The sequence below is a fragment of the Chinchilla lanigera genome, unplaced genomic scaffold, assembly GCF_000276665.1.
Source record: "Chinchilla lanigera isolate Chin_1 unplaced genomic scaffold, ChiLan1.0 scaffold00162, whole genome shotgun sequence".
Classification (NCBI taxonomy): Eukaryota; Metazoa; Chordata; class Mammalia; order Rodentia; family Chinchillidae; genus Chinchilla; species Chinchilla lanigera.
This window is the reverse complement of record NW_004955563.1, coordinates 595,265-619,922: the sequence shown is the minus strand read 5'-3', so window position 1 is coordinate 619,922 and position 24,658 is coordinate 595,265. Positions and strand designations below refer to the sequence as shown.

Sequence of the window (24,658 nt, the reverse complement as noted above, 5' to 3'; positions counted from 1 at the left end):
CACCATTCCATCTCATCAAGATCTCTGTTCAGCTACTTAAGTTTCTTAACTACTGTACATAAAATGGTAAGACTCTAATCTCTCTTAAATGTCTTAAAAGTTTGAGTGGTTTTCTGCATAAAATGCATATAATTTTTTATATTTTTCTAAAATCCAACCCTCTCTCAATTAGAATGAAGTGCTTTGGTGTTCAAAAATCTTGTTTGGCCCATAGAATGTATTTAACAGGATAGTGGTTATCAGCATGGACTGTCCAGGTTCAAATCTGGGCTCTACTTTTGTTAGCCAGTGAACTCAGGCAAGTAGCTTCCATGTGGATAAGAGAACATAACTTAAGTGAAAAATGAGTACAGTGGTACCTGTTGATAAACTTAATTTGTTTTAGGATTTGGGGGAAGATGGCGGCAATTGTGTTTATGTGAGGAAGATGGCATGGTCATGTTTGTCACTTGATACTGAGTTTGCAAACGGAAGCAAAATGTTGCCAAATGCTTTTTTTGCAAGGCAAATTGTTTAGAAACAGAAGTGTTCATGAACTGAGGCATTATTGTACTCAATATTTATAAGGGACTCTTGCCTATGTACAAAACATGCTATGTATTTGACCATTTATTATCAAGGCATTACAATTCTTAGCTATATAGAAATATGGGACCTGCACAAGGAATAATTCACATGAAAATATCTCATCTTATATATTCCAGTTATAGTGTTATCAAAATAAGTAAAAAAAGACAGAATTACAATGTTAATCCATAATCATAATGGAAGACTTTACTATACCATTATCACTAAAGTCAAAAGAAAAAATCTGTACAATGAAAACACAACTAGATTAAAATCCATATATTCTATATCTACATATTAGAGAATATACATCGTTTTGAAAGAAACATAAAACATGGATAACACTGAGCAAACTGCTAAGTTTACCTTAAAAATACTGTACTCAGAAGTTAACAAAACAGCTCAAAAATGACAAATCACTTTGGCTTCAACTGGTCAGGGGTTACTTTTACTCACATCACATAAGCAGAAAGTCTTAATAAGCAGCCCAGAACTGACACAGCCAATCAGCAGCTTTGGGAAAATTCAGGTTTTTTTGGCTGCATTGTGTATTTTGTCTGTGTGTGTGTGTGTGTGTGTGTGTGTGTGTGTATGCAGGGAATAGCTCTTTGTTCTCCAGACCTTGAGGCCACTTTCCATGATAAGGTATGGATAAGGTGAATAGAAAACGGGTGAAGAAAACAAGTCATATGGTTCTTTAAGCCCTCAAAATGACTTCTACATAATTCTCATAGCCACCAGAATGGAACAAAGTCTGTCTGGGCTTCATAAAAGCCTGGTGGCTTATTTTCAATACTGCTCATAGACAGCTTGAAAATGTTTTTTGTTTTTTTTTTTTAAGTTAGTAAGGAGGGGAGCATAAGCTTTGGGAAAGAAGCTAATGGTATTTGCCATACTAATACAGAAAGGTAAAAAAATAATCAATAGAATGAAGTCTGCACGTTCTGACAAAAATACCACTAACTTAGAAAAAAAAAAGAGTATCAGAGGTATCATTTAATTTCATATGATAAATAAATGCATTCAGGGTCTATTGAGAAATACTGCACCTTTCTGGATATGCAACGCACTGATGCTTTTAAAGAGCAAATTATAATAGATTGCATTCAAACTCTGAAAGGTAACTTAGGATTTATTTTGAGGAACAGATATAAATGTTTATATGAACCAAAGACTAAAATTAATGAATTAGTGGTCAAACTTACAGATTAGACAATGGTAATGCTAAATTCAGATTCACTTATACTTTTTGTTCCCAGTATCAATTATTGTGTAATCCTTTAGTGAAGAGTTGAGACTGAGGTATTCTACCATAGATTACACTCCTAGGCTGTTCCACCATGTAATGTTCAGGAGAGGAATCAACGAAAATTTTTCAAAATTAATACTCATAGGTTTTGCATCTGGGGAGAATTTTCATAAGTGGCATCTTAGAAAGCTTTCTCCCTTTGTATTCACAAGTCTTCTACCGAATGTGGGAAAATGGAAAGTCTTCCAATACCCATGACATTCAAGTTTTCTCTTTATAACAAATTTTCACATCTTTTTAAAAGGAGAGAATGTTCAAGGTTTTCCTACAGTCACTGCAGGTAGAACACTCCACCATCCTGTATTCAGTAACACGAACACTTGCACTCTAGTTTCCACATCTGCTTTCATATGTGTGTCTGAAAGGATGAATGTCAAGCTTTTTCATTCTGATGATCTTCATAGAGTTTTTCCCAGTGGGAGCTGTCACATAATTCCCAAGAGCTGTGGCTTTCCTTCCACTCTTCAGGTTTTTCTGGACATATTAATGTGAGTTTGAGCTTTTTTTTATGAGACAGGGTCTCACTATGTAGCTCAAGCTGTCCTTGAACTTGCTACATACTTATCCTCCTGCCTCAGTGCTGGGACTATAGGCATGCACCACCATGCCTAGAGAGCTGGAAGTTTTATCACACAGACTGTACTCAGTAAGTTTCCTTCCAAAGTAAATTAACAGGAGAGTTACTGAATACCATTTCATACTGACTGACAGGATGAGGGTGTGCTGAAGGCTTCTGTTCATTAATTTCATGGCAAGTTTCCTAGATGGTTTCCAGTGATCTCTGTTCCCTAGTACTCACACTTTCTGTAACCTTCTAGTACACTGTATCATGACTGGTCTGTGTGTAAAGAGTATTATATAGAAAATGTGAAAATACATCCTTCTGATGATATATCATAAGAAACACCATGGTTTCTTTACTGGCTCTCCCTTCCATCACTTGGTTTGGGAAAAATTCGCTGCCATACTGTAAAAATATTTCACCCTGTGGAGAAACCTACATGGTGGGGAACTAAGGGTCTCCTGTCAACAACTGGCACGGATTTTCCAGGCATGAGAGGGAGCTACATGGAAGTAGATCCTTCATCAGTAAAGACTTCAGCTGACCACAGCTCTACCTGGCATCTGGACTGCAATCTCCTGAGAGATCCTGAACCAGACCTACAGAGCTAAGCTGTTCCTGAATTCTGGGCCTACAGAAACTGTGACATAATAATGAATTCTTTGGAGCCACAAAGTTTTGGGGGATGATTTTTTTTTATGCACCAACAGATAACCTGGGTATCTGTTGTGAGTTCTCTCAAGCTGAGAGGTCAACAAGGGCTTTCAGAAATTCCTAGAGTAATTTCTCATTTCAATTCATATCCACCTGTTATGTATTCTCTTGTGCACAGAAAGGTAAGAGTTACTAGTGAAAGATTTTCCACAATGGTTACATTCATAGGGCTTTTCTCCAGTGTGAGTTCTTAAGTGCTTCTTAACAGCTGAGAGATTATTAAAGGCTTTCCCACAGTCACTGCATTCATAGGGTTTCTCTCCAGTATGTATTCTCTTATGCACTGTTAGAGAAAAGCTACTGCTAAAGGACTTGCCACACTCATTGCACTCATAAGGTTTTTCTCCTGTGTGAGTTCTCACATGCTGTGTCAGATAGGAGCTCTTCCTGAAGGCTTTCCCACAATCATGGCACTCATAAGGTTTCTCTCCTGTATGAATGCTATTGTGTCCTGTCAGCGAGGACCTCGTGCTAAAGGCCTTTCCACATTGATTACACTCATGGTGATTCTCCCCTGTATGGATTCTCTTGTGGCTCTTGAGGTTACAGCTAGTGCGGAAGACGTGAAAACACTGGTTACATTCATAGGGTTTTTCTCCAGTGTGAATTCTCACATGCAGTCTGAGAGATGAAGGATCACTAAAGGCTTTGCCACAGTGATTGCATTCATAGGGTTTCTCCCCATTATGGATTCTCCTGTGAATAGTAAGGTAAGACCTACTGCTGAAGGATTTCCCACACTGATTACAGTCATAGGGCTTTTCTCCAGTATGAATTCTCTTATGCTGAGTGAGGTTAGATTTTGTGCTGAAGACCTTAAAACACTGATTACATTCATTGATTTTCACTCCACGACGACTTTTCTCCTGTTGATTAAGAAATAAGTAATATAATTTATAATATTCTTGACATTTCATGTTATACAAACTGTCTTTCTCAGGAATTCTATTACTACTACTGGTTTTTGCCCTGTTTAAGCCCTTAAAAACAACAAATATTTGGTTATAAGTCTTTATTATATTCATAAAATTATTTTCTGATGATTTGAAGATTAATTTATGTTTTAAATAGCTAATTTGGGGCTGGGGATATTATTCAATGGCATAAGCACCTGCCTGGCAAGCACAAGGTCCTGAGTTTGATTCTCAGTACTAAAAATAAGCTAACATGTTCACATTTAATGAAATGTCACACATTTAATGAAATATTTACTTCATTAAATATTTCAGGTGGGAAGTCTCAGTGAAGAAAAAACGTTTGGAGCTAAGTTGTATTTTTTTTCCAAATCATAGTAGTTTGTGTCTATTCAATGATACTATTTCTCAAGCCTAACTTTGGGTTACTTTGTGTTTTTTCTAACTTACAACATTTTTCTGCTATGGAAAAACAAATCATCTATGTTGGTCTTACCGTTTTTACACCTTTCACTTGTTCTCGCCTAAAAACACCTTTCTTAGGAGTTAACCATTTGGCTTTAAGTACAGTCTCCAAATCTGAAACAAAGTGAGAAGAAAGTTACGTTCATGGAGAACAGCAGTGGAAAAGCACAGAAATTAGCAAAGGTGGACTCAAAAGATCAGAATTTCTGAGGAGATATGCAATAAAAGGCAATTATGGAAATTTTAGGTATTAATTGTTGTAGAATTTAATTTCTTATTAGTACATGTCTGCAGTACGTGTTTATATTTCTTGTGGGGAGTTGGAACATATACATAACATATTTTAATTCCTCTTTTCATCCTTTCATCTCTCATTATCACTTGATCTCCTTCCCATCTGAGAAAGATCTCCCTATTTCCTATTATCTATCTTTTACTTTACTTTTTATATATCTTTTGGGTTTCTCACTTACAAGAAATTATGAGATATTTAAGTTTATGTGTCTGACTTATTTTGTTTAACATTAAGGTCTCAGGAGCATCCTTTTTCCTACACATGATTCAAGTTTATCTTTCAGTACGGCAGAAAAACAAGATACTAGAAACATTGACATTGGCAAGGAATTATCAGGAATGAAAAGTAGGACTTAAATTTTAAGAAGCTATATATTCCAGAAATTAAAATATAAGATAATGAACAAAAAGTTAAAGAAAAAAGAAAAAAGAAGATACATAAAGATACATGAAGCTCAACCCAAATGTTGCTGTTCATCTTTGTCAAAAAAAGAATGCACTTTAGAAAGTTCCCTGTTGATACTGACTTATGTAACAGTCCTAACTGTTGAGTCCTGGCAACAGAATTCCTCACATGGGCTTATATACACCTGGAGCTCACCCGGACAAGTGCTTGGGAGATTTCCTCTTTCCTCCATCATTGCTTGGTCTTCTTGTTCCAGCTGGGAGATCAGACTGGGTTTATCAACATGACACCCTATTTAAGGAAAAACTATGTGATATAGAGAGACTGTTCAGGGTACAAGCAATTCCATGAGACTGAAGCCAAGCAACACTTCTGAAGATGGAAAGGTGCAACTTTAGGAACAATGGAATAATTCTGTCAAAAATCTAAGGAATACAGAAATTCTTGTAGGGAACAAAATGCAAGCATCTTCAATTCAAAGTGACAAACTGCCTAGCTTATTTTTAGTATTTACAGGACTCCATATATACATTTTTATTTTAAAAATTAAAAAACAAACAAAACAACAATGAAGACAAAATCAAAACAACACAAACCCCACAAAAACGATATATAACCTCAAAACAAAATGATAGGAATTAACTATGGTTGTTACATTACATACTGTTATCTTCAACAAAGTTGCTCAGTCCACCAGACATAAGAATATAAGATTGATCAAACAATCAAAGACAGTAACAAGTAATAAAAAAACAAAAACAAAAACAAAAACACTGGAAATGATGCACAGCTTTACCATACAAGATGGTAGGAGTTTAACAATGGTTCTTATACTGCATATTGTTGTTTTCACATCAGTCATTCCAATTACCAAATTCAAGCATGCAAAACTGGCATGACTCCATATATTGACAGAACACATTTGAAGAGATTGGGATTTGGTTTTGGTTATAAGCCTCTAACAGAAATCTCTGACAAAACACTAGATGACCATAGAGCTAATGAAAAAGAGATTTTAGTGGCCACACATGAAAAATATAGGTACTGCAAAGTTAGTTCTAAAGCATCACTAAAGATGCCTAAAAATGACATGCAACCATAATGAACCCTAAACATGGGGAGGAAATCAGATTCCAGAATTGCTGTACAGGTTGAGAAACTCTAGTTCAAAAATTCAAAATCAGAAATGCTTCAAGACCTGAACCTCTTTGAGCACTGACTTCTTTTTGCAAAGTTTTATCTTCTGGATCATCCTGGACCTCAACTTTGGGAAGCTGGCACATTTCTTTGAGCGCCTGCACTCCACTCAAGTACGTCCTATATATCCCTCAGATAAATCTTTCTCATACCTCTTTTACTGACGTGCCCTCAAAAAATTTTTCTCTGGGACAGGAGTCAGTGAATCTGTATACTTGTTTTAAAGCAAATTTCTTATCTCAGCCTTGGGGACCCTCCAACCTAGCCCATGACTCCTTCTTGGTGAGCCAGCAGCAGGAGGTAAAAGAGGAGGCATTCTTTTTGTAAGTCCAGGAAACAGCTTCTTTATTTATTTATTTATTTTCTTTGTTCTCACTTCCCCCAGTTCCCTGTGCCTCTGAGGCGTCATTTTCTCTGAAGTGTCATTTTCTCCCAACTCTTCTGTCTCTGAAGCAGTTTCTCAACAGTTTGCTTTTCTTTTTCTTCCACTCAGGATTTTACCTGTCAGAAACCTCAAATCCCTTCAAGTTTTTTTTTCCTGTTGGTTACCAAAAAAGCAAGAAGCTGCAGGGAAGAGGAGCCTAGTGCCTCCGATCATGTGTGTGTTTGTGTGTGGGCGAGTGTGTGGCCTCTGCTTTCCTTGATATGTGATCTATAGTTAGGTAAATTCAGACTTCAAAGACCCCCTGAGTTCCTCATGTATGTTACAGGTCTCTAGATATAAAGGCCTTTGGGATAGAGTTTTGAACAAAGCCTAGCTGTTGTGTATTATAACTTTTCCTGTGGCCTTGATTTGTTGTTAGAATAGACATGTTCCAGGAACAAGGATTGTTGGACCAGCCAAGACTAAAAGAGAGCAGACCCCGGGCAGTTCTGAGTCTGAAAAATGGGGTGGGCTGCTCATGTGGCCTGGTCCTGATTTGGGGCATGACCACGGTGTGACCTTGGTCCTGATATTTTCTTTTTCCTGTCTTTATCTTTTTTCAGAAGTACACAAAGAATATCATAAAGGCATGTAACAACTCTTTTATGATTATGGATAACTCAACCAATGTCTATAGTTTATGTCATAAAACGTGTACTTTATGAACTTAGGCCTAATTTAAGATAGAGGATTTCTTAGAGGTTGATTTTTCTCTAAAAGGTAAATTAGAGAGTAAGAAGACAAAACCTCAAAGCTCTTCCCTCACCCTCCTGCCTTTTTGGTTATAGTGTTAACAGGAAAGATGTTCAGAGTAGCTCACAAAGAGCATTTAGCTAAGTATTAGCCAAAGGAGTCATGAGATCAAGAGAAAGGGGGCACTCACTAGAGCACCTCCTGTTTGCCACTGCCAGCCCTGCACAGGGTCAAACTGCAGGAATGGCTTAGGGGGCAAAACAGGAAAATACTGTCATGGGTAGATATCAGCACCAAGGCAGAATGAAGCCTTGAGAGACTTTGACTCCCCCATTCTTTAAAAATATACACTTAGCTCCAAAAGTCACCACCCAAACCTGGACTGAACAGTTCTGGCTATCAAAACCAGAGAAAGTGCTGAGAAGCCTGAAAGACCAGTTCAAGATTAAGACAAATTATCAGTCTAATCCTTCCTTAAATGGAATTCACATTTACATTGTGAAGAGGCTTTCTCTTTCATCTCCTTAGTTTACTGCAAGAGATGTCTAGGCTAACTGGTCACCCCTAAAAGTTCTGACTAGTCAATTTATAATGAACCTACATCAGATTATCATAGCTATAGCTCAACTTGGCTAATATTTCTAAGAGTGTACTCTGATCTGTGTTTTCTTGTTTACTTGTTTAAACTGTTTAAGGTGCCTAAAGCTGCTTTATTTAAGATTTTGGAGCTCATGTCGATTTTATTTTTTCTCTGGCTCTTTTGGCCTCCTACATAAAAATGAATTATCCCGATTATTGAAAATAGCTAAGTCCACCTAAAAAGTTACAGGATGAGGGTTAAGACACTTCAAACTCACACGGACTTACAAATAAAAGCCTTAAAGTTTGAGACCATACAGGTTATATATGATTTAAACTATATATATATTTCTATATGTAAATTTTCAAATATATGTTTTATCTGATGCCTTATGGATAAGTGGAAACTCCCGATATTAGCTCAAATACTTATGGTTTATATAGCTTAACAGAAGACTAAATCTGTTGATAAAAAATAAAGGTATTTTAAAGACTGATGACATGTTTTCATCCAGGTTGTTAGATAACCAAGATAATGTCCAAAGTTACTTTCATAAATGCAATGTCTATTATTGATATACAATAATTTAAGAGTTTTTCCTTGGTCAAAGATAATATATAAATAGTTTAAAGTGTTAACTGTAATGATGAGTCATCTAAAACAGCTTTTAAGATACCTAAGTGGGGACCCCTTGGACTCGGGGAACAGTTGGACAAAACTCTCTGTGGTTGAAAGCAGCTGGTTGGACCAAAATTTATCCAGTTTCTCCACTGATGGGTGGTTTGTCCAGTTTTCCTAAGGTCTTTTAAAAAAATATTTTTTTTTACTTTAAAAAATTTTAAAAAAACTAGCAAAACAACAATGAAGACAAAATCAAAACAACACAAAAACAACAAAAACAATACATGACCTCAAAACGATAGGAATTAACAATGGTTGCTACATTATCCTACAGTCTTATGGTGTCACACCCCAACAGCTATTAAATAAATCATAATATGTTTAAGTTGGTTATAAGTAAAACATTACGCTCTCTATGTCTAAAGCAGTAAGGTTTTCTGATTAGGATGTTCTTCATTAAAACTACAAAACTAGATTAACCAGCAAAGGTTCTATATTCTACTAAGATAGTTTGTGTCTTTCGTTGTTAGGCTTTTGGTTACTAAAAAAAATCTGTTATAAGAGTTAAAGATTATTTAATTGTTGGTTTATGGAATGTTTTTAATAATCAGTTTATGACTGGTTAAATGAATAGCTATTATGCTTAGTTTATGACTCAACCTATATATCTGGTACTATGAATACGTAAGAAAAACAACAAGATACTGTAGATCTAAGCTTTAAAGTTAAGTTTGTATAGACTCAAGACTATGTAAGTTTAGTACAGGTAAAGTAACAAATAGATGCTCTTTTTATTATATATATACATATATATAAATTAAAGTAGCCAAATATTTTGACATTTCCTTAAATTTGGTTCTTCCATTTAAAGCTAGATCTACATCTACTGGCTTTGACTAAATAAACATTTTGTTATTGCATAAATGAGATATATTGGGTAGTAAGTCTATGTGTGGTTATTAACAGTTTCCTACATTTACAAGAATTCTAAAGACGTCCTTTAATTCTTGTCAATACAGAATTGATAAGAATTCTTTATAAACCTGTTTTTTTTTTAAAAATATAGACTTTGCCTTAAGAGTAAACACTAAGTAAATGTAAAGATTTCTATATAGCTAGAATACTAATTATCTCTAGCCTCATGGTGTATTAAATAGAATTGTGTTTTCCTAAGTATACAGCACTTCTTAAAATATAGGACTTGAGAAAGACATCTTATCACACTGATGACCTTCCAACTATAGTTGTTCATGATGATGGACTTTTTCAGGTTTATGTTTATGTGACTGTTATATAACTGTATTATGTTAGCTGTGCCTACACCTTACACAGTTGAGAACATGTTATTATAATGATTAGAGATTAGACATTAATAACCTATAATGTATCTATAAAATAAACAAGCACATTCTTCTTAAATGACATTCTATTAAAAGGTAACAAATTTAGATAAAGGTTTCTTTAGGTCATTTAATGTTTTGTAATTGGATAAAGGTGGTTGACTAAAATGGAAATTATATGTATTTTTAAAGATAAAAAAATCTACTGATTCCAATATAATAATGCCAGCATAATTGTTATGCTAAGATTCTATGTTTGCTCCTAGTAAACTTTGCCCTAGTAAAAGTTTATAACTGTTATATATTAACATTCTAGAGGAATTTAATCAACATTTTAGAGGAATTTAATTTCTCAAACATTATAGGAAAAAAGAGTAGTTCTCTGGCTGTACTATATTACAAGGTGCTTGATATCTAGATGAGATTATAATAGTTAAACTTAATGTGGCCACTTTAACACCGGTGTAACTAATCTTCTGGATGTTCAACAACTAAGGCTTAGAGACCAAAGTTAAAACCTAACTGGGAGCTGGGGATACAGCTTAGCGGCATAGTGCCTGCCTAGCAAGCGTGAGGTCGTCAGTTCGATTCCTAGTACCAAAAAAAAAAAAAAAAAGTAACTGGGCAAAAAAGCCAGTATTTTGGTCTTGGTCCTGTAAGGTCAATAAAGACCCAGGACATGAGGAGATCTTTCTATAGCATCGTACAACTCTGTTGAGTCACTCAACCTCCTGAGCAGGGAGACTGATGGACCCCAGAGAAGAGGAATTGACCAGTGTGCATTTTGCTAAAAGGAGGGTCACTAAAAAGGAAAAAAATGTCCCTATGCTTCCAAGGAGAGCCATGTTGTCCAGCACGACATGACCTATCCTGGCAGATGAAAAATCTAAAAGAGCTAAGAGGCTTTGCCTGTGACCCCAAAAGTAATCCTTAGGAGCCTGAACTGACCTTAATATACGCATAGAGAGCAAGATTAATTTTGATTAACACAGGTCTCCCTTTGACTTGCTCTTTAACGTCCAATGGGAAAGTATAATCAGAATTATAAAGAATAATATTAAACCAAAAGGTTGGGTAAATATAAAAAGGGGACAACTCAATCAACTAGTACCCCCTTATTGGGAACAAAGAAATCATATGTATGATAACTAGAGCAATGCTACCCAATACATGGGGTAAATTCCTAGCCAGGGCTGTAATCACACTATTGTGTGAAGCGATACTAACTTGTTTGCTGTTATCTAGAGGGTAAGAGCTGGAATCAGATGGTCATCCCCAAATGGTACCCAGTGGCTCTGTGGTAAAAACTTATGGCCTCAGTTGCCTCCAGGGGGGATAGGAAGATGTACATTAGGGTATCCATGGGTCCAAGGGTGCTGAGTTACAACCATAGATCAACCAGCCAACCTCCCAGCCTCATGACATCAATGGACCAGATCAGTTTTCACTGCTATCTGGTTGCTGTCTTTATCCTTCCCCCACAAATGTAATGGGTGATACTGAATCTCTAACTATAAACATAGAGCTCTAAGTGATATGGCAAAGGGTATTTCATTATTAAATTCAGAAGTAAAAATGATGAAAAGAGCCATCTGAAGTCTTGAAGACAAAAGGGTAGGTACAGAGTTCATGAATAAAAATCAAACTGCACAAGAAATACTTCAAAGAATCAACAACTGGGATCTCATCTCCCTGAAAAGTTTTTGCATATCAAAAGAAATCACCAACAGGGTAAAAAGAAAACCCATGAGTTGGGAAAAAATTTTAGCCAAATGTCCCTCAGACAAAGGACTTCTGTCTAGAACATATAAAGAATTAAAAAAAAAATCAGGCCCCCCAAATTCAAAGGCTCTAGATATTCTAACAGCAGCACAAGGTGGAGGTGTACCATTATCAAAACAGAACATTATTTGTAATTGCTAAAATGTGGAAGCAACCCAAATGTCCACCACTGAGGATTGGATAAGAAAATTGTGGTACTTTTATATAATGGAATATTACTCAGCTGTAAAGAAAGATAAACTCGAGGCTTTTATAGGTAAATGGTCACAACTAGAGACCATACTCATAAGTGAAATAAATCAAACATACATGTGCAAGCACCACATTGTTTCTCTAGTGTAAAGCCTGAAAGAGTTAATTTAAACTAGGAGATATGTTAGACATTGTGAATTGATAGGAAAGCACTCAAAGGTAAAGGGTAACTGGGATATGGGGAAAGAGAAGGGAAAGAAGGAGAAAGTTTGTATGTATGTATATGCAGGACAGTTAACATGGCTGTTCTACTGTCTTGTATTTCCTTGCTGAAAGAAACTGTCAATGAGTCCTTGGTTGATCAGCTTTGTATGTCTATATCTGTTTTCATGAGAAACCACTTTGAAGTTATTAATATGTAATACAACAAGCATTGTTAATTCCCTACCACTCTGTTTGTAACTGTACTGTCTGTAGTGATCCTTTGCTATTTTGTAAAATGTTGTCTGTCTGTTAGTATTTTCCTTTTATTTTTAAAATAAAAAAAAAAAAAAACAAAAAAAACAGAACATTATGTGTATATTCCTGACAACTCTGCAAATGTCTTTCCTGGCACTGGATGATCTATCTGTGCTCACAGTGCAGTGTCAGATGCTGCCATAGACTTTAATGACTGGCTGGCATCCTGGTCCCCTAAAGCAAGCTGGTGAAAAAAGTCCTCATTTTTCTGGCTGTGATACTGGGGATTGGAATTTTTGTTTGTTGCATGATTCATTGTTGTGGGCTAATATCTGGTATGTCCTGGACCTCTTTTACACTATTGAAAAATGATGGTTCCTCAAAAGATGGAGCCTAATATTCCTATGTCTCCTTTAGATCAGTCAGGACAAGACTTTTGGACCCTGGCTAGGCAGGACCAACACCTCTCCTCAGCCTGAAGCAGTTACTACAACGGACTACTGGCCTGCTGCAAACCCTTAAGAAGAAAGGATGGAAGTTGAGGTGGGCAGGTGGAATGAGGTAGGATAGAAGCTAGGTGGAAAGGAGACAAGGAAATCAAAATTTCTAAAATTGCAGTCTAAAGAAAAACTGTAGCTTCAGAACACAGCTATGGTTCATTTACTTTTTATCCCTTTTTCCAAAACAGCATACCTGGGCAACTCCCTTTCAGCTACAAACACCATCTGACCATCCCTTCTTGCAAATGGTGCTCTTTCACCCATGAAGGGATCACCATTTTGGCATTTCCCATAGGAATAGCTCACTATGGGTGGGAAAGTCTCTCCCATTCTCTATGACTAAGGCTGAGACTACAGATTACCAAATCCCACAGATTTCTACCTCCTAAGGCACATAAAAAACCCCCAGTTCCCAACTGTATTGTGCCTCATTTCTTTGAGCACTTGCACTCTGCTCTTGAGTGTGTCCTATATCTCCCTCTAATAAATCTTTTTCATGCCTCTTAAAAAAAAGAAAAACAAATTTGGGATGCTTAATCAGTAAAGCTTATACAAATATTCCAAAGTCAAAAAAGTCTCAAATTGGAAAGACTTATGGAGCCAGGGATACACCTCAGGGGCACAAGTGCCTGCCTGGCACACACAAGGTCTTGAGTTTGATTCCCAGTACCAAAAAACAACAAAAAAACCCCATCATAATGGAAAGACTTCTGGTCCCCTGCATTTGGATAAGAGACACTTAACCTATAAGGTAATATTCTAAATTTTCAGTTTTCAACAAAACAGTGAGTCAGGAAAAGAAACAAAAGCATGGCATATCACCAGAGTAAAGAACTTGGCACAAAGAAACTGTCCCAGAGGAAGTGCAAACACTGGACTTGCTAGATAAAGAAAACAGAGCAATTATTTTAAATACGTTTGAAAATACCTGAAGGAAATGAAAAAAAAAAATTTTTTTTTGTTTTTGGAGACAAGATGTCATTACGTAGCCCAGGCTGGCCTAGAACTGGTAGTGATGCTCCTGCCTCAGGTGTGCACCACCATCCCTAGCTTAAGAAAACAAATTCTCATCAAACAGAAAACACCATAAAAAGGAAGGCAGATAGAAATTCTGGAGTTGAAAAGTTACAACTGAAAGGAAAAATTTAAGAGAGGTTCAAAATCAGATATGAACAGGCAAATAAAAAACAAATTAGTGATTTTGAAGATAGGGCAACTGATTATTACATGGTGTGAAGAAAGAAAACAGAAAAAAACCCCAAACAGACCCCTACAAAAAACAGGGCCCCAAAACATAAAAACACAAATGACCAGAACTTATGAGTTACCATCACACACTCAACATAGACATAATGGGAAATGCAAATTGAAGCAACAATGAGTAGCATTTCACATCTAGTAGGATGATCATAAGCAAAACGGTAAGGTGGAAGGGGATGTAGACAATACTGAACACTTGTACATTTGAGGGAATGGAAAATGCTGCCAATGCTGTAGAAAATCTTTGCAGTTTCTCGAAAAACCAAACACAACTATCATGACCTATGCCAGGCATGGTGGCACATGCCTGGCACCCCAGTACTCAGGAGGCTGAGGAAGGAGGATCGCTGTGAATTTGAGGCCAGCATGGGTTACACAATGAGTTCAATGCCAGCCTGAACTATGTAGTGAAACCCTGTCTCAGGAAACAACAACAAAACAAATATGAACTACTAGCATCCCCACCCAAGAGAAATAAAATCAAGTGCTTCCACAAAAATCTGTATAGAAGTATTCATAGTAGCATTACTCATAAAAGCCAAAGAGTGAAACAACTGAAAGGTTTATCAATCTGTGAATGGTTCAACAAAGTTTGGTGTTTCCTATACAGTGGAAGACTTTTCACTTGTTATGAGATATGAAGCACTGGTATGTGCTACAACAGAACTAAATCTTGGAAATACTATGTATGTGAAAGAAAGTCAGACACAAAAGGTCACATTTTCTATGATTCTATTCCTAGGAAACGTTCTGAATAGGCAAACTCAGAGACAGGAAGGAGATTAGTTGTTTCTAGTGGCCATGAGCGGGGAAGGTAATAGGTGTTGAATGCTTAACAGGAATAGGGTGTTGTTTTTTTATTTTTAGGAGTTGTCCTGGTCTGTCTTCTGTTGCTGTAACAAAATACCTAAGACTGGATACTTTATAAAAAAGAGAGGCTGTATTTTTGGCTCATGATTCTGGTGTCTGCAAGGCTGAAGTAGCATAGTGCTGGCATCTGGAGAAGATGCTTTGGCTTTATTACAACACAGAACAGAAGATGAAAGGGATCCAGTTGCATGGCAAGGATCTAACCATGAGGCATCACCTCCCGTTTGAACAACCTTCTCTCCAGAGAACTTAACTGGTCCCGTGAAACCTGGTCCACTGGAGAAAGACAATACAAATCCTTTGAGGGTGGTATCTCCAGATCCAATCATCTCCTACTAGACCTGACCTGCTAAAGGCCCCATGACCTCAATACTGTTTTACAGGAGATCAAACTCCCAGCACATCAACCATACTCAAGTCACAGCAGAGGTGGTGAAAATGTTCTGAAATTACAGGGTTGCACAACACCGTGAATATTCTAAGAGTCACTGAACTATACAATTTTAAATGATGCAGATGTTGAATTTTATGTTCTATGCATTCTACATGGCTAAAATAATAAGAGTAAAAAGCAAGTACTGCCAACTGAGCCACAAAGTAAATGCAGGATGGTGCCGAGCTTACCAAGCGAGGCCAGGTTCCTGCAGTTCTCCAGCATCACCTCCCTGTACAGTGATCGTTGGGATGTGTCCAGCAATGCCCACTCCTCCTGGGTGAAGTCCACAGCCACGTCCTCAAAGGTCACCAGGTCCTAAACCATTGCAAACATCATGACTCCACCAGGGACCCCCAGTGTGAAGGGGAAGGGAGCCAGAGCACAAGACGTATTGTGAGGGTTCTGTGCTGCTCTCCTTGGCTTCTGGGCTTAGCTTCAGTGCGCTTGTCCACTTGGCCCATTCCCAAGGTCCAGTGCCCCTCAACACAGGCAGACCGTCTGTATTCAGACTGAGCACCTGAAATCTTGTTTCCCTCAACAGTGAGGGTTTAGCATCAGCCTGGGACAATGCAGAAGTAGGAGAAATACTTGATAAATGAAAAATGATTTCTCCAAAGCCATCCTGAGTTGCTTGAGCTATGTCACGTCTTTATCTGGCCTTTCCTTACTCTTTACAGCACAAGATGTCCTTAGAGACCCTACAGAGTTCTGAAAATGCAGTGAGGATTGAGATACACACACATTTTCTGGGCAGCCCGTCAGCCCCATCAGATGCCTGGGGATCCTGCGATACCCAAGCATCCACTTTGAGTGTGAGGCTCCAGGCCACTGAAGGTAACAAGTCCAACTTCTGCCAAGGGAACGATGATTTGGACAAAGGGAGCTGAGACTCACCTGTAGCCAGCGTGTCAGGAACTCACTGACGAGCCTTTCCTTCCCCGTGTGTGCTTTCTGAGCAGAGGGTGGGTACAGGGAGGACTGAGCTGGAGAAGAAATGAGTCGCAAGAATCCAGGCTGCCCCCTGTTCTGATAGCCTGGAGGCTTCTCCACCCACTTGATCATACATAGCCCAACGAGTACACGCACAGCATATGTACACACCGAGGACACTCATAGCACACACATCCGCCCCTACAGACACCCGTATCTCCCATGAGAAACCAGGGCCCATCTCACCCCAGCCAGAAAATAGGACTCAAGGGTCTGGAGTTTATTCCCATGTCACAGATGAGGAAAATGATGCTCTCAGGGCATTATACTTTTTATCAGGTTCACAGAAAAAGCAAGCATAATTCTCTTGCATAGGTGACTCATGCCAACCCCCAAACCTCAAGTCCCAAATCCCAATGGCCACCCATCAGACCCGGCTCCTTGGGTTGTTGGAATCCACTGTTCCTATGCCTGTGTGGCCCCCTTCTGTGCCTCTTTGCGGCTGGGTCCTTTAAGCCCAATTCCTAGGGTTGCCAGAACTCACAGACTCACCACAAGGGGTGGGCAAGACAGCAGCCGCCATCCTGTGACTCCGACAGCAAAGCTCCTGGAGACCAGGGCAGTGGAGGAAGAGGGACGCGCCACCTCGTACTCCCTTGGGGCAGGGGGCAGCAGTGCTCTGGAATAAAGGGGAGACACGGTCTACACGGTGCTCCCCCTCTCACACTGCTGAGGATGTGTCTCCCTCAGCTTCCAACACACCTCCTTCCAAATGCAAGTTCTATCTTCCACGCTGGGCCTTTCATCTGCCCAGCAGGCTGAGCATCACTAAAAATGCAAAGCATCCATTTGTCCTCTGCTCTCAGAGCACAATCAACACAGACCTGCACCATGGGTGGGGCCTTCTCCCTGCCAGCAAGTAAGCAATCAGTTCCACAGTGGACAGCAGCTGGGTGTCCTCTGGCTGAGTTCAGTTCCGACACTCTACCTGGGAACAGCGTCAGGAATGACAAGCTGGGGGTTCAGTCCCCACCCCAACTTCAGATGCCAGTCATCAGTCCTGCGTGGTTCTATTTGGGCTTCTGACCAAAGGCTGTAAATCAGGGTTCCTTCAACCCCTGCCTGAGGTTTTATCAGATTCCTTGAGCAGCTCACATCATTGAAGGAAACACACTTACTGTTACGGTAAAGAACCTGACAAAGGACACGGTTGAAGAGATGTACAGAGCAAGGTGTAGGGGAAGGACATGGAGATTCCATGCCTTTCCTAGGCGCCACCTCCCAGGTCCCTCACCTGTGCAGCTGTCTGGAAGCTCTTCCTCCACTCAGGCCCTGCTGCCCTCTCCCGTGTTACACAAGGCGCTGCCTCTCCTTCACAGCATCCTGTCCTTTGGGTTTTTTATAGAGACCGCACTGCATAGGAAGGACTGCAGACAGACTGCAGAGGGAGACCCAGCAAGGCCTGTCTGCTCAGATTCTTCTTTGCCTCCCTGTGCAGCATCCCTTCCTTTGGGACAGGGGCAGGACCCTCTGCAACGAGGAGGGCTGCATGCACAACTATCACACAAGGTAGACCAGAGAACTGCTTACGGTCAGGTGAAGGTGGAGAAGATTAGAGTTCCTGTGACCCACCTTGGGGAAGAAGTTTAGTTTCCGTGGCCTGCCTTGGGCAGGGGAGTTTTGAGCTCTGGATGAACCATGGATGCAAAACCAAAACATAGTACCAGCAGGAGCCAGGTGATAGCACAGCCTATCTTCCTGTGTCACCCACGATAGGACCAATGTCCACTGCTCCACTCCCTTTTAGAGCATTGGCTTTCCTGAGTCTCACGGCACATTCTTATCAACAACTTGTCATTCCTTAGAGACTCTGGCTCCTGGCTATCATTATTCCTTCAACTTTCCGGCCCCCCTCAGATGACGGAGACAGCCTCAGGGTATGAGGAGGCCCAGCTCCAATGCCACTGCCTGCCCCACCTCAGCCCCACATTCTACGGGTCTCACCCTGCCTGCGTCATCACGGGCACCGTCCCACTGCTGGGCACAAACGTTCAGAAGTTCTCCTCCCTCTAACTTCTCTTCTTCTGTGTGCCTTCTTTTTCTCTGACCACACCAAGGCCACATTCGTCCCTCTCTCCTAGTTCCTTGTTTGTCATTCGCCGCCTCCTCTCCTTTCATACATACCAGGCTTGGATTTCCTCATCCTTACCGTGAACAGATGTTCTGTCCCCAACCTAGACCCTCACTCACACTAGGCCAGCAGAACTGCAGCCAGGCAGGTTTCATTCATCCCCCTGGACATGGCCACATCTGCACAGATCACAAGACATGGTCACCTCTGGACAAGCAAAGGCATCGACGCGAAAAGAGCCCTTGGCTTTGGAGGAAAGGTCCCACGGGCCCACGCAGCTTCCCCATCCCCATCCTCTGATCTCTGCAGGTCTTCCACATCCTAATCTTCTCCCTGCGGCAACCAACTTCCTAAACAGACCCTAGGCCCCTGGTGGCCGCATCCTGCATGGCCCCCAACTCACCCTGAATGAGCGTAGAATGCTGCAGAGTTGATGGGGAGGGCTTCTGAGGCCAGGTCCCAGAAGGGACTGCAGCTTCCTGGTCCAAGGGAAGCTGACTGCCTTGCTGCAAAGTCACTCCAGCGGCCTCCCAAGCGAGGTTTCAGAAGCAAATCATGGAGCACCTTGAGCCTTCAGATGGCTCAGCCCCAGGTGGCAGCCTCCTGCGATCTCCAAGTGTCCTGAGCCAGAACCTTCTGACCATGCCACTCCTCAATCCCTGAACCACACAAACCATGAGATGATAAAGGGTTACTGGCCTCTTACGGGCCTAGGTTTCGGAACCAGCTATTAGGTGACAACAGATAACAAATCACCTCGCTCTCAGCGATGGTCCCACACCCTACTTCTCAAGAAGGAACCCACCTTCCAGTCTTGCCAAGAAAGTTCCACTTGGGCCCTATTGCCCTCTCCTGGACAAGGTGCTGCCTCCTCTTTGTGGTAGCTGTGCCTTGGGGTCCATCTGCCTCCTAGGAGCCACTCTTCTCCATCCTGCCTTTTCAAGTGCTTCCTCTCACCACTCAAGCCAGGTCCAGGATCTTCTGCAGTGAAAGAAACCTGTTCTCTGAGCAGTTTATCTTCCCGTTACTGCCCAGTCTCTTTCCCTCATTCCAGCCAAAGTTCTCACTCTGCTGCCCTTCCTTATGTACACTCTTGTCCAGCACCGTCTGGTGTCCACCACCATCATCTCCAGGACACCCCTGAGAACATCACTGAGGCTCACGAAGAGTGACAGAGGTGCAGGCTGCAATGACACTGGCATTCCCCATCTGTCTGATCGGCGAGGACACAGGGCCTTTGTTGGCGAGGCCACATAAAGAGGCTTTCTCCCAGGTGGCTGGGTATGGCTCCTATGCGAGGAGCTTGTCAAGGTCAGGCAAGGGTACAAACACACTTACTCTTCCCCTGTTGAACCCACTTCCAGGAATTAGCTCAAAGATGCACAAAAACAAAAAGTTACATGCAAAATTATTCACTGTTGGCACTGTTTATAGCAGCAAATGGTTGAAAATAACACAAATGACCATCATAAGGAAACCAGCTGAATAAATGATGGGACACCTACATGCAGCCAGAAACAAAACAAACAAAAATGAAATGATCTCTAGGTAATGGCAGAAATTATTATCTCCAATAAATTTAAGTTAAAACAAACAAACCTCCAAGGTACAATGCAGTATATACAGAAGGTTTCCTTTTTATGAGAAAGGAAGGCCTCCTCTCCCTACAGATACAGAATGAAATATAACTCCATAAAATCTGCTTGAGATTTCTATGTGTGATCTTCCTGTACTCAAAAGAAAACAGTGAAGGGTGTCTATGGGCAGAGACGGGGACATGGACACTGAGTTTGTGCCATGTGAAAAAACAGAATTAGAGGGAATCTTTGACTTTTGAGCCTAGCAGAAGACAGATTAATAACTTCTAGCTGCAAAAAGAAAAAAAAGGGTTGTCTTAAGCTGTAACCCGCAGAGGTTATACGTATACTCTCTTCTTTTGCAGGAGTTTTGTACATGTATTTAAGGTATAGACTTTGAAATGGGAAATTGTCCTGGATTATACAGGTTGGATTACACGGTACCTTAAAGAATGAGGCAAGAAACTCAGAGAAGAAAATGTGATGATGGAAGCAGAGATGTAAAGATGAAGGAGGTGGGAAAGGAGGGAGTGGAGGGGGACAGAAAAAGAGAGATGGGACAATACAGTATTATCTTGTTGGTTTTAAACATGGAGGAAGAATGCCAGCCAGTGAATGCAGATAATCTGTACAAGACAGAAAGGCAGAAATGGATTCCCCCTCGAGCCAGCAGCACTGTGACTAGTAGAAATTGAGGCCTGTGACTCACTTGGGACTTCTGACCTCTAGAAGTGCAAGGGAATGAATCTGTTTTGTTTGAAGCCCCTTTTGTAGTCTGTTACCGTAGCCACAGGAAAATAATATAGCTTCTCCCATCAAACAGGGAAACCGGGACTGGGAGGAGCACGGGGGTCTGTTGACCCAGGCTGCTGTGGCAGAACTTTCCTGCCCTCTCCAGGTATAGAACGTGTCCTTTCTCCTCTCAAGGACCAATCTGCAGTCAGGTACAGTTTCAGGCAGTACCTGAGGAGGGACAGCAGGGCTGGGATCCAGGCAGTTTACTGTGCCACAAAACAGGCACGCAGAGAAGGAGGTGCTAGGGCATCTTTGGACTTTGAATCCTTTTCCAGGTTGTTTGGTAGCTTAAAATTCCTCTAAAGGCAGGAGGCATTCTTAGTCAGTTTATGGATTTCCTGACACCTAACCTGCCCTGGACATGTTGCTGCTGGAAGACAGGTACAGCCACTCTTTTCCAGTATTGCCCAACAGAACTTTCAATGGTGACAGAAATACAGCAGTAGGCATACTCAGGCCTGACTTCCTTTAGGATGCAGGGAAAGGTCCTGGGAGAGGCAAAGTGAGGGTAGGCATGGGCCAAGGGTCGGGGGCAGCCCGCAGTTCGCACAGACAGGAGCCAAGTGCACACGAGTACTCTGCATCACCTGCCAAACGCACACAGGAATGAAAGCACCATCAGCTCTGTTCTAAATCCTGATCTCGTCTATCTCTCTCCTATTCCACCATCACCACGCAGGCTCAGGAACTATCATCTCCTTTCTAAATTTCTTTTTCACCCCTCCTATCTTGCCTCTTAAAACTCTTCATTTGGGATCCCAAAGTCTGTTTTACCCATGAGCTTAGATCAAATGGGCATCACATCCTCTTCCTGCTCCCAAATCTTCTCTTTGGTGTTCTCTACTGGTTTGAGAACAGTGTCGGGTCAGTCCGCCTCCCACTAGGATCTGGAGCACATCTTCTCCCTTCTGCCATCTTGACCTCAGCCATCCCTGTCTTCCCTGGGTTCTCTCCTGCTCAGAGGCTTCCCTTATACCGTTCCCTTGGGCCCCAGTCTAACGCTACAACTAGCTAGGTCTAACCTTACCATTCCCTCTCAAGCTAAGTATCAGTTGTTCCCACGAGACTTTTCTGTCCCCTCAGCTTGAGTCCCACAACACTCTTGCCAATACCGATTCTCTGTTGGAATGGACACATCATGGAGGAGGAAGGACAAAGTCTGTTTTGGTTTTCCAAGGTATCCATGCATCTGGTCCAAGCCTGGCTCAGAGGTGAACAATCATCCTGATTGAACACTGAATATCCTATGTCCTGGAAAACCCCTCAGTCCTGAATAAACAGGTATAGTTGGTCACCCTAAATGGTTTACTCAGAGGGTCTATTGCAGAATAAGCAAACGTGCCTTCAGTAATGTTACAGGAAAGCTAGAATTTAGGCACACACACATAATTAATGAAACCCTGTAATTACACATGATTCCTTATGATTCTCTGCATTATGAACAACTGCACTGCTATTTCAGAAAAGTTTTGAGGAAGTTAATTCCTACAGAAGGCAAGGTATAGAGGACAGCCTTTGTTGGAAACTAATGCTTTACCCTGAAATCTACATGTTGTTGCTTCAGATTTTTCCACATCTTTTAAATTTCACTAGGAAGAAAATCCTGGTCAACTAAATTTTAAATTTCGGTTACTAACACAAAGAAGCTTAAATAATCTCTTTTAAGATACTGCTGTATTTTGAATCTGGTCCCAGTAGGGGCAACAAGGGGTCCCTGCAGTGGTGACACCAGCGCTGGGTCCTGATCCAGAGGCAACCGTAGCTTGGGGCAGATCTGCGTGTGAGTCATGGAGGATTATAGGTCTTTAGTAGTCAAATGGAAAGAGCCTGAGTAATACTGTTGAGCAGTCCCATTAGTATATAATCAAAAGACTTGTAATACTACAAATACAGGTAAGTATTTTACATGTTTACACAAAATCCTGAGATTTTTAGTAGTATGGCATGCAGGAAAAGTTTTGCTCTTCTTACTGTAGCTACTGTTTTGTGCATTTATTGCAGAATAAGCAAACATGCCTTCAGAAATGTTACAGGAAAGCTAGAATGAAAAAGGCATACATACACGTAATTAATGAAATCCTGCAATTACACAATTTCTTATGATTTTCTGCATATGAACAACTGCACTAGTTCAGCAAAGTCAAGAAAGAATGACTATACTTATTTACACACACATAACCATACACATCTTAGTATTTTTCTTTTGAATAGAAGTCATAAAACAGAAGTAATTTTTCTTACCACTCCACTGAGGCTCCTGGTGACTACAATGTGAGCGGCCTGTGCGGACCCTGGGGTTGCTCAGTTCCACAGGGTGCACTCACCCGAGCACACAGAAATCCACGAATCAGTGAGAAGGGGTGGATGGACTCTGACACTGGTTTACACCCAAGTCTAAGCTTCAACGACGCTCTTGCCCTCTGAAAAGGGGTGTGTGTCACAAAGATTGTTTTTGATGCCTTATGTAGGGAGTACTATGGTGGTTGTTTTTCTTTTCTTTCTTTTTTTTAATTTTTGGGACTGGGAATCGAACTCGGGACCTTTTGCTTGCTAGGCAAGCGTTTATGCGGATGTATGATGGTTGTTAAATACAGAAAAAATTTTCTTTCTGTGTTTGTATTTATTGATTCAGTGTAATAAAAAGAGCCCAGCCTATTGGCCGGGACTGATTCCTAGAGAGGCATGTGCTCAAGATGGGAGTAAGCAGGTTGATGCTGGGTGCACCTAATTTGCTCATTTGACTAGAAAGAAATATTTTTGGTGACTCTAGACGCTGCAAACACGTTTTGTCAGTTAGAGGTCCTGTAAATGACTAAGCTAACACAGTTCATTCGGAGCTTCAGAGATTTTTAAAGCCCCAGAGCAGGGCTTCCTAACCTCGACACTACAGATAGTTCTTTTGTTGTGGGGCGGTGCACTGTGCATTGCACAAGGTAGAGCAGCGTCTCTGGCCTTCACGCGCTAAGTGACAGGCGCACTGGCCCCACCCCCAACCTGTGACCAGCAAAACCCTGTGCAGACTCGGGCAAGTCCCCTGAGATGAAGGCTGGTCCTGGTGGGGGCGACAAGGCGTCCCTGCTGTGGCGACGCCAGCGCCGGGTCCCGACCCAGAGGAAACGGTAGCTTGGCGCAGATCTGAGCGTGAACAGCCTGCGGCCTCGGGGGAGGGAATAGGACAGAAGGACGCCGAGCCCGCGGCCTGGGATGCCCGAGGGCCCTCTCCAGATTCCTACCCGAGCCCCTTTCCGCCGCTCACCGCGTTCGGCCCCAGCTAGGGGCCAAGGGCTCCGACTTCCAGAGACAAGCAGACTCACAGCGCTGAGCGCCACTGGCGGCTCCTCCCACTGTACAGCTCCGCGCTTCCGCTTCCGGTCGTGGGCGGGCAGTCTTCAGCTTGCTTCCGGTTTCAGACTATCGGCTGCGGAGAGTGGGGTTCGAACTGGGCTGAGCCGGACGAGCAGGGGAGGGGTTTTAGGTCCTTTAGGATGTACGAGGTTGAGCTCTGGGATGGGTCAGCCGCGGGGAGCGGGATCGGTGCTCGGAGAAAGGACCAGACCAAGGAACGTTGTCGTGGGCGGGGACAAGGATGTAGGCGGTACCAGGCCCAACGGGGCTGACACTGGGCGGGACCAGTTGCGGG

General features: G+C 41.4%; 1 protein-coding gene across 11 annotated transcripts; it reads right to left on the bottom strand.

The window, feature by feature from the left end:
• Window positions 1-752: 752 nt before the first annotated feature.
• On the bottom strand, window positions 753-24,377 carry Znf558 (zinc finger protein 558). Of its 11 annotated transcripts, none has more exons than XM_013509190.1 (11): window positions 24,275-24,376; window positions 23,260-23,438; window positions 19,452-19,627; window positions 19,050-19,305; window positions 18,725-18,825; window positions 17,068-17,194; window positions 16,480-16,568; window positions 15,774-15,900; window positions 5,427-5,522; window positions 4,563-4,645; window positions 753-4,018 (listed from the first exon to the last, which is right to left on the bottom strand). In XM_013509190.1, the coding sequence occupies exons 6-11, from the start codon at window positions 17,096-17,098 to the stop codon at window positions 3,236-3,238; spliced, it is 1,209 nt and encodes a 402-aa protein (XP_013364644.1). In that variant the 5' UTR covers window positions 17,099-17,194; window positions 18,725-18,825; window positions 19,050-19,305; window positions 19,452-19,627; window positions 23,260-23,438; window positions 24,275-24,376; the 3' UTR covers window positions 753-3,235. The 11 variants fall into 11 exon arrangements, with proteins under 11 accessions (XP_013364644.1, XP_013364639.1, XP_013364640.1 ...); XM_013509185.1 differs by having other exon boundaries at window positions 17,400-18,825; window positions 23,343-23,438; XM_013509186.1 differs by having other exon boundaries at window positions 17,400-18,825; window positions 24,252-24,348.
• Between the last annotated feature and the right edge of the window lie 281 nt (window positions 24,378-24,658).

Coding starts and splice junctions, on each gene's coding strand:
- Znf558 (XM_013509185.1), bottom strand. Junction 15,901..16,479: donor TCCTGACACGCTGGCTACAG/GTGAGTCTCAGC, acceptor GCAATGGTTTAG/GACCTGGTGACCTTTGAGGA. Junction 4,019..4,562: donor AAGTGAAAGGTGTAAAAACG/GTAAGACCAACA, acceptor CTTAATCAACAG/GAGAAAAGTCGTCGTGGAGT.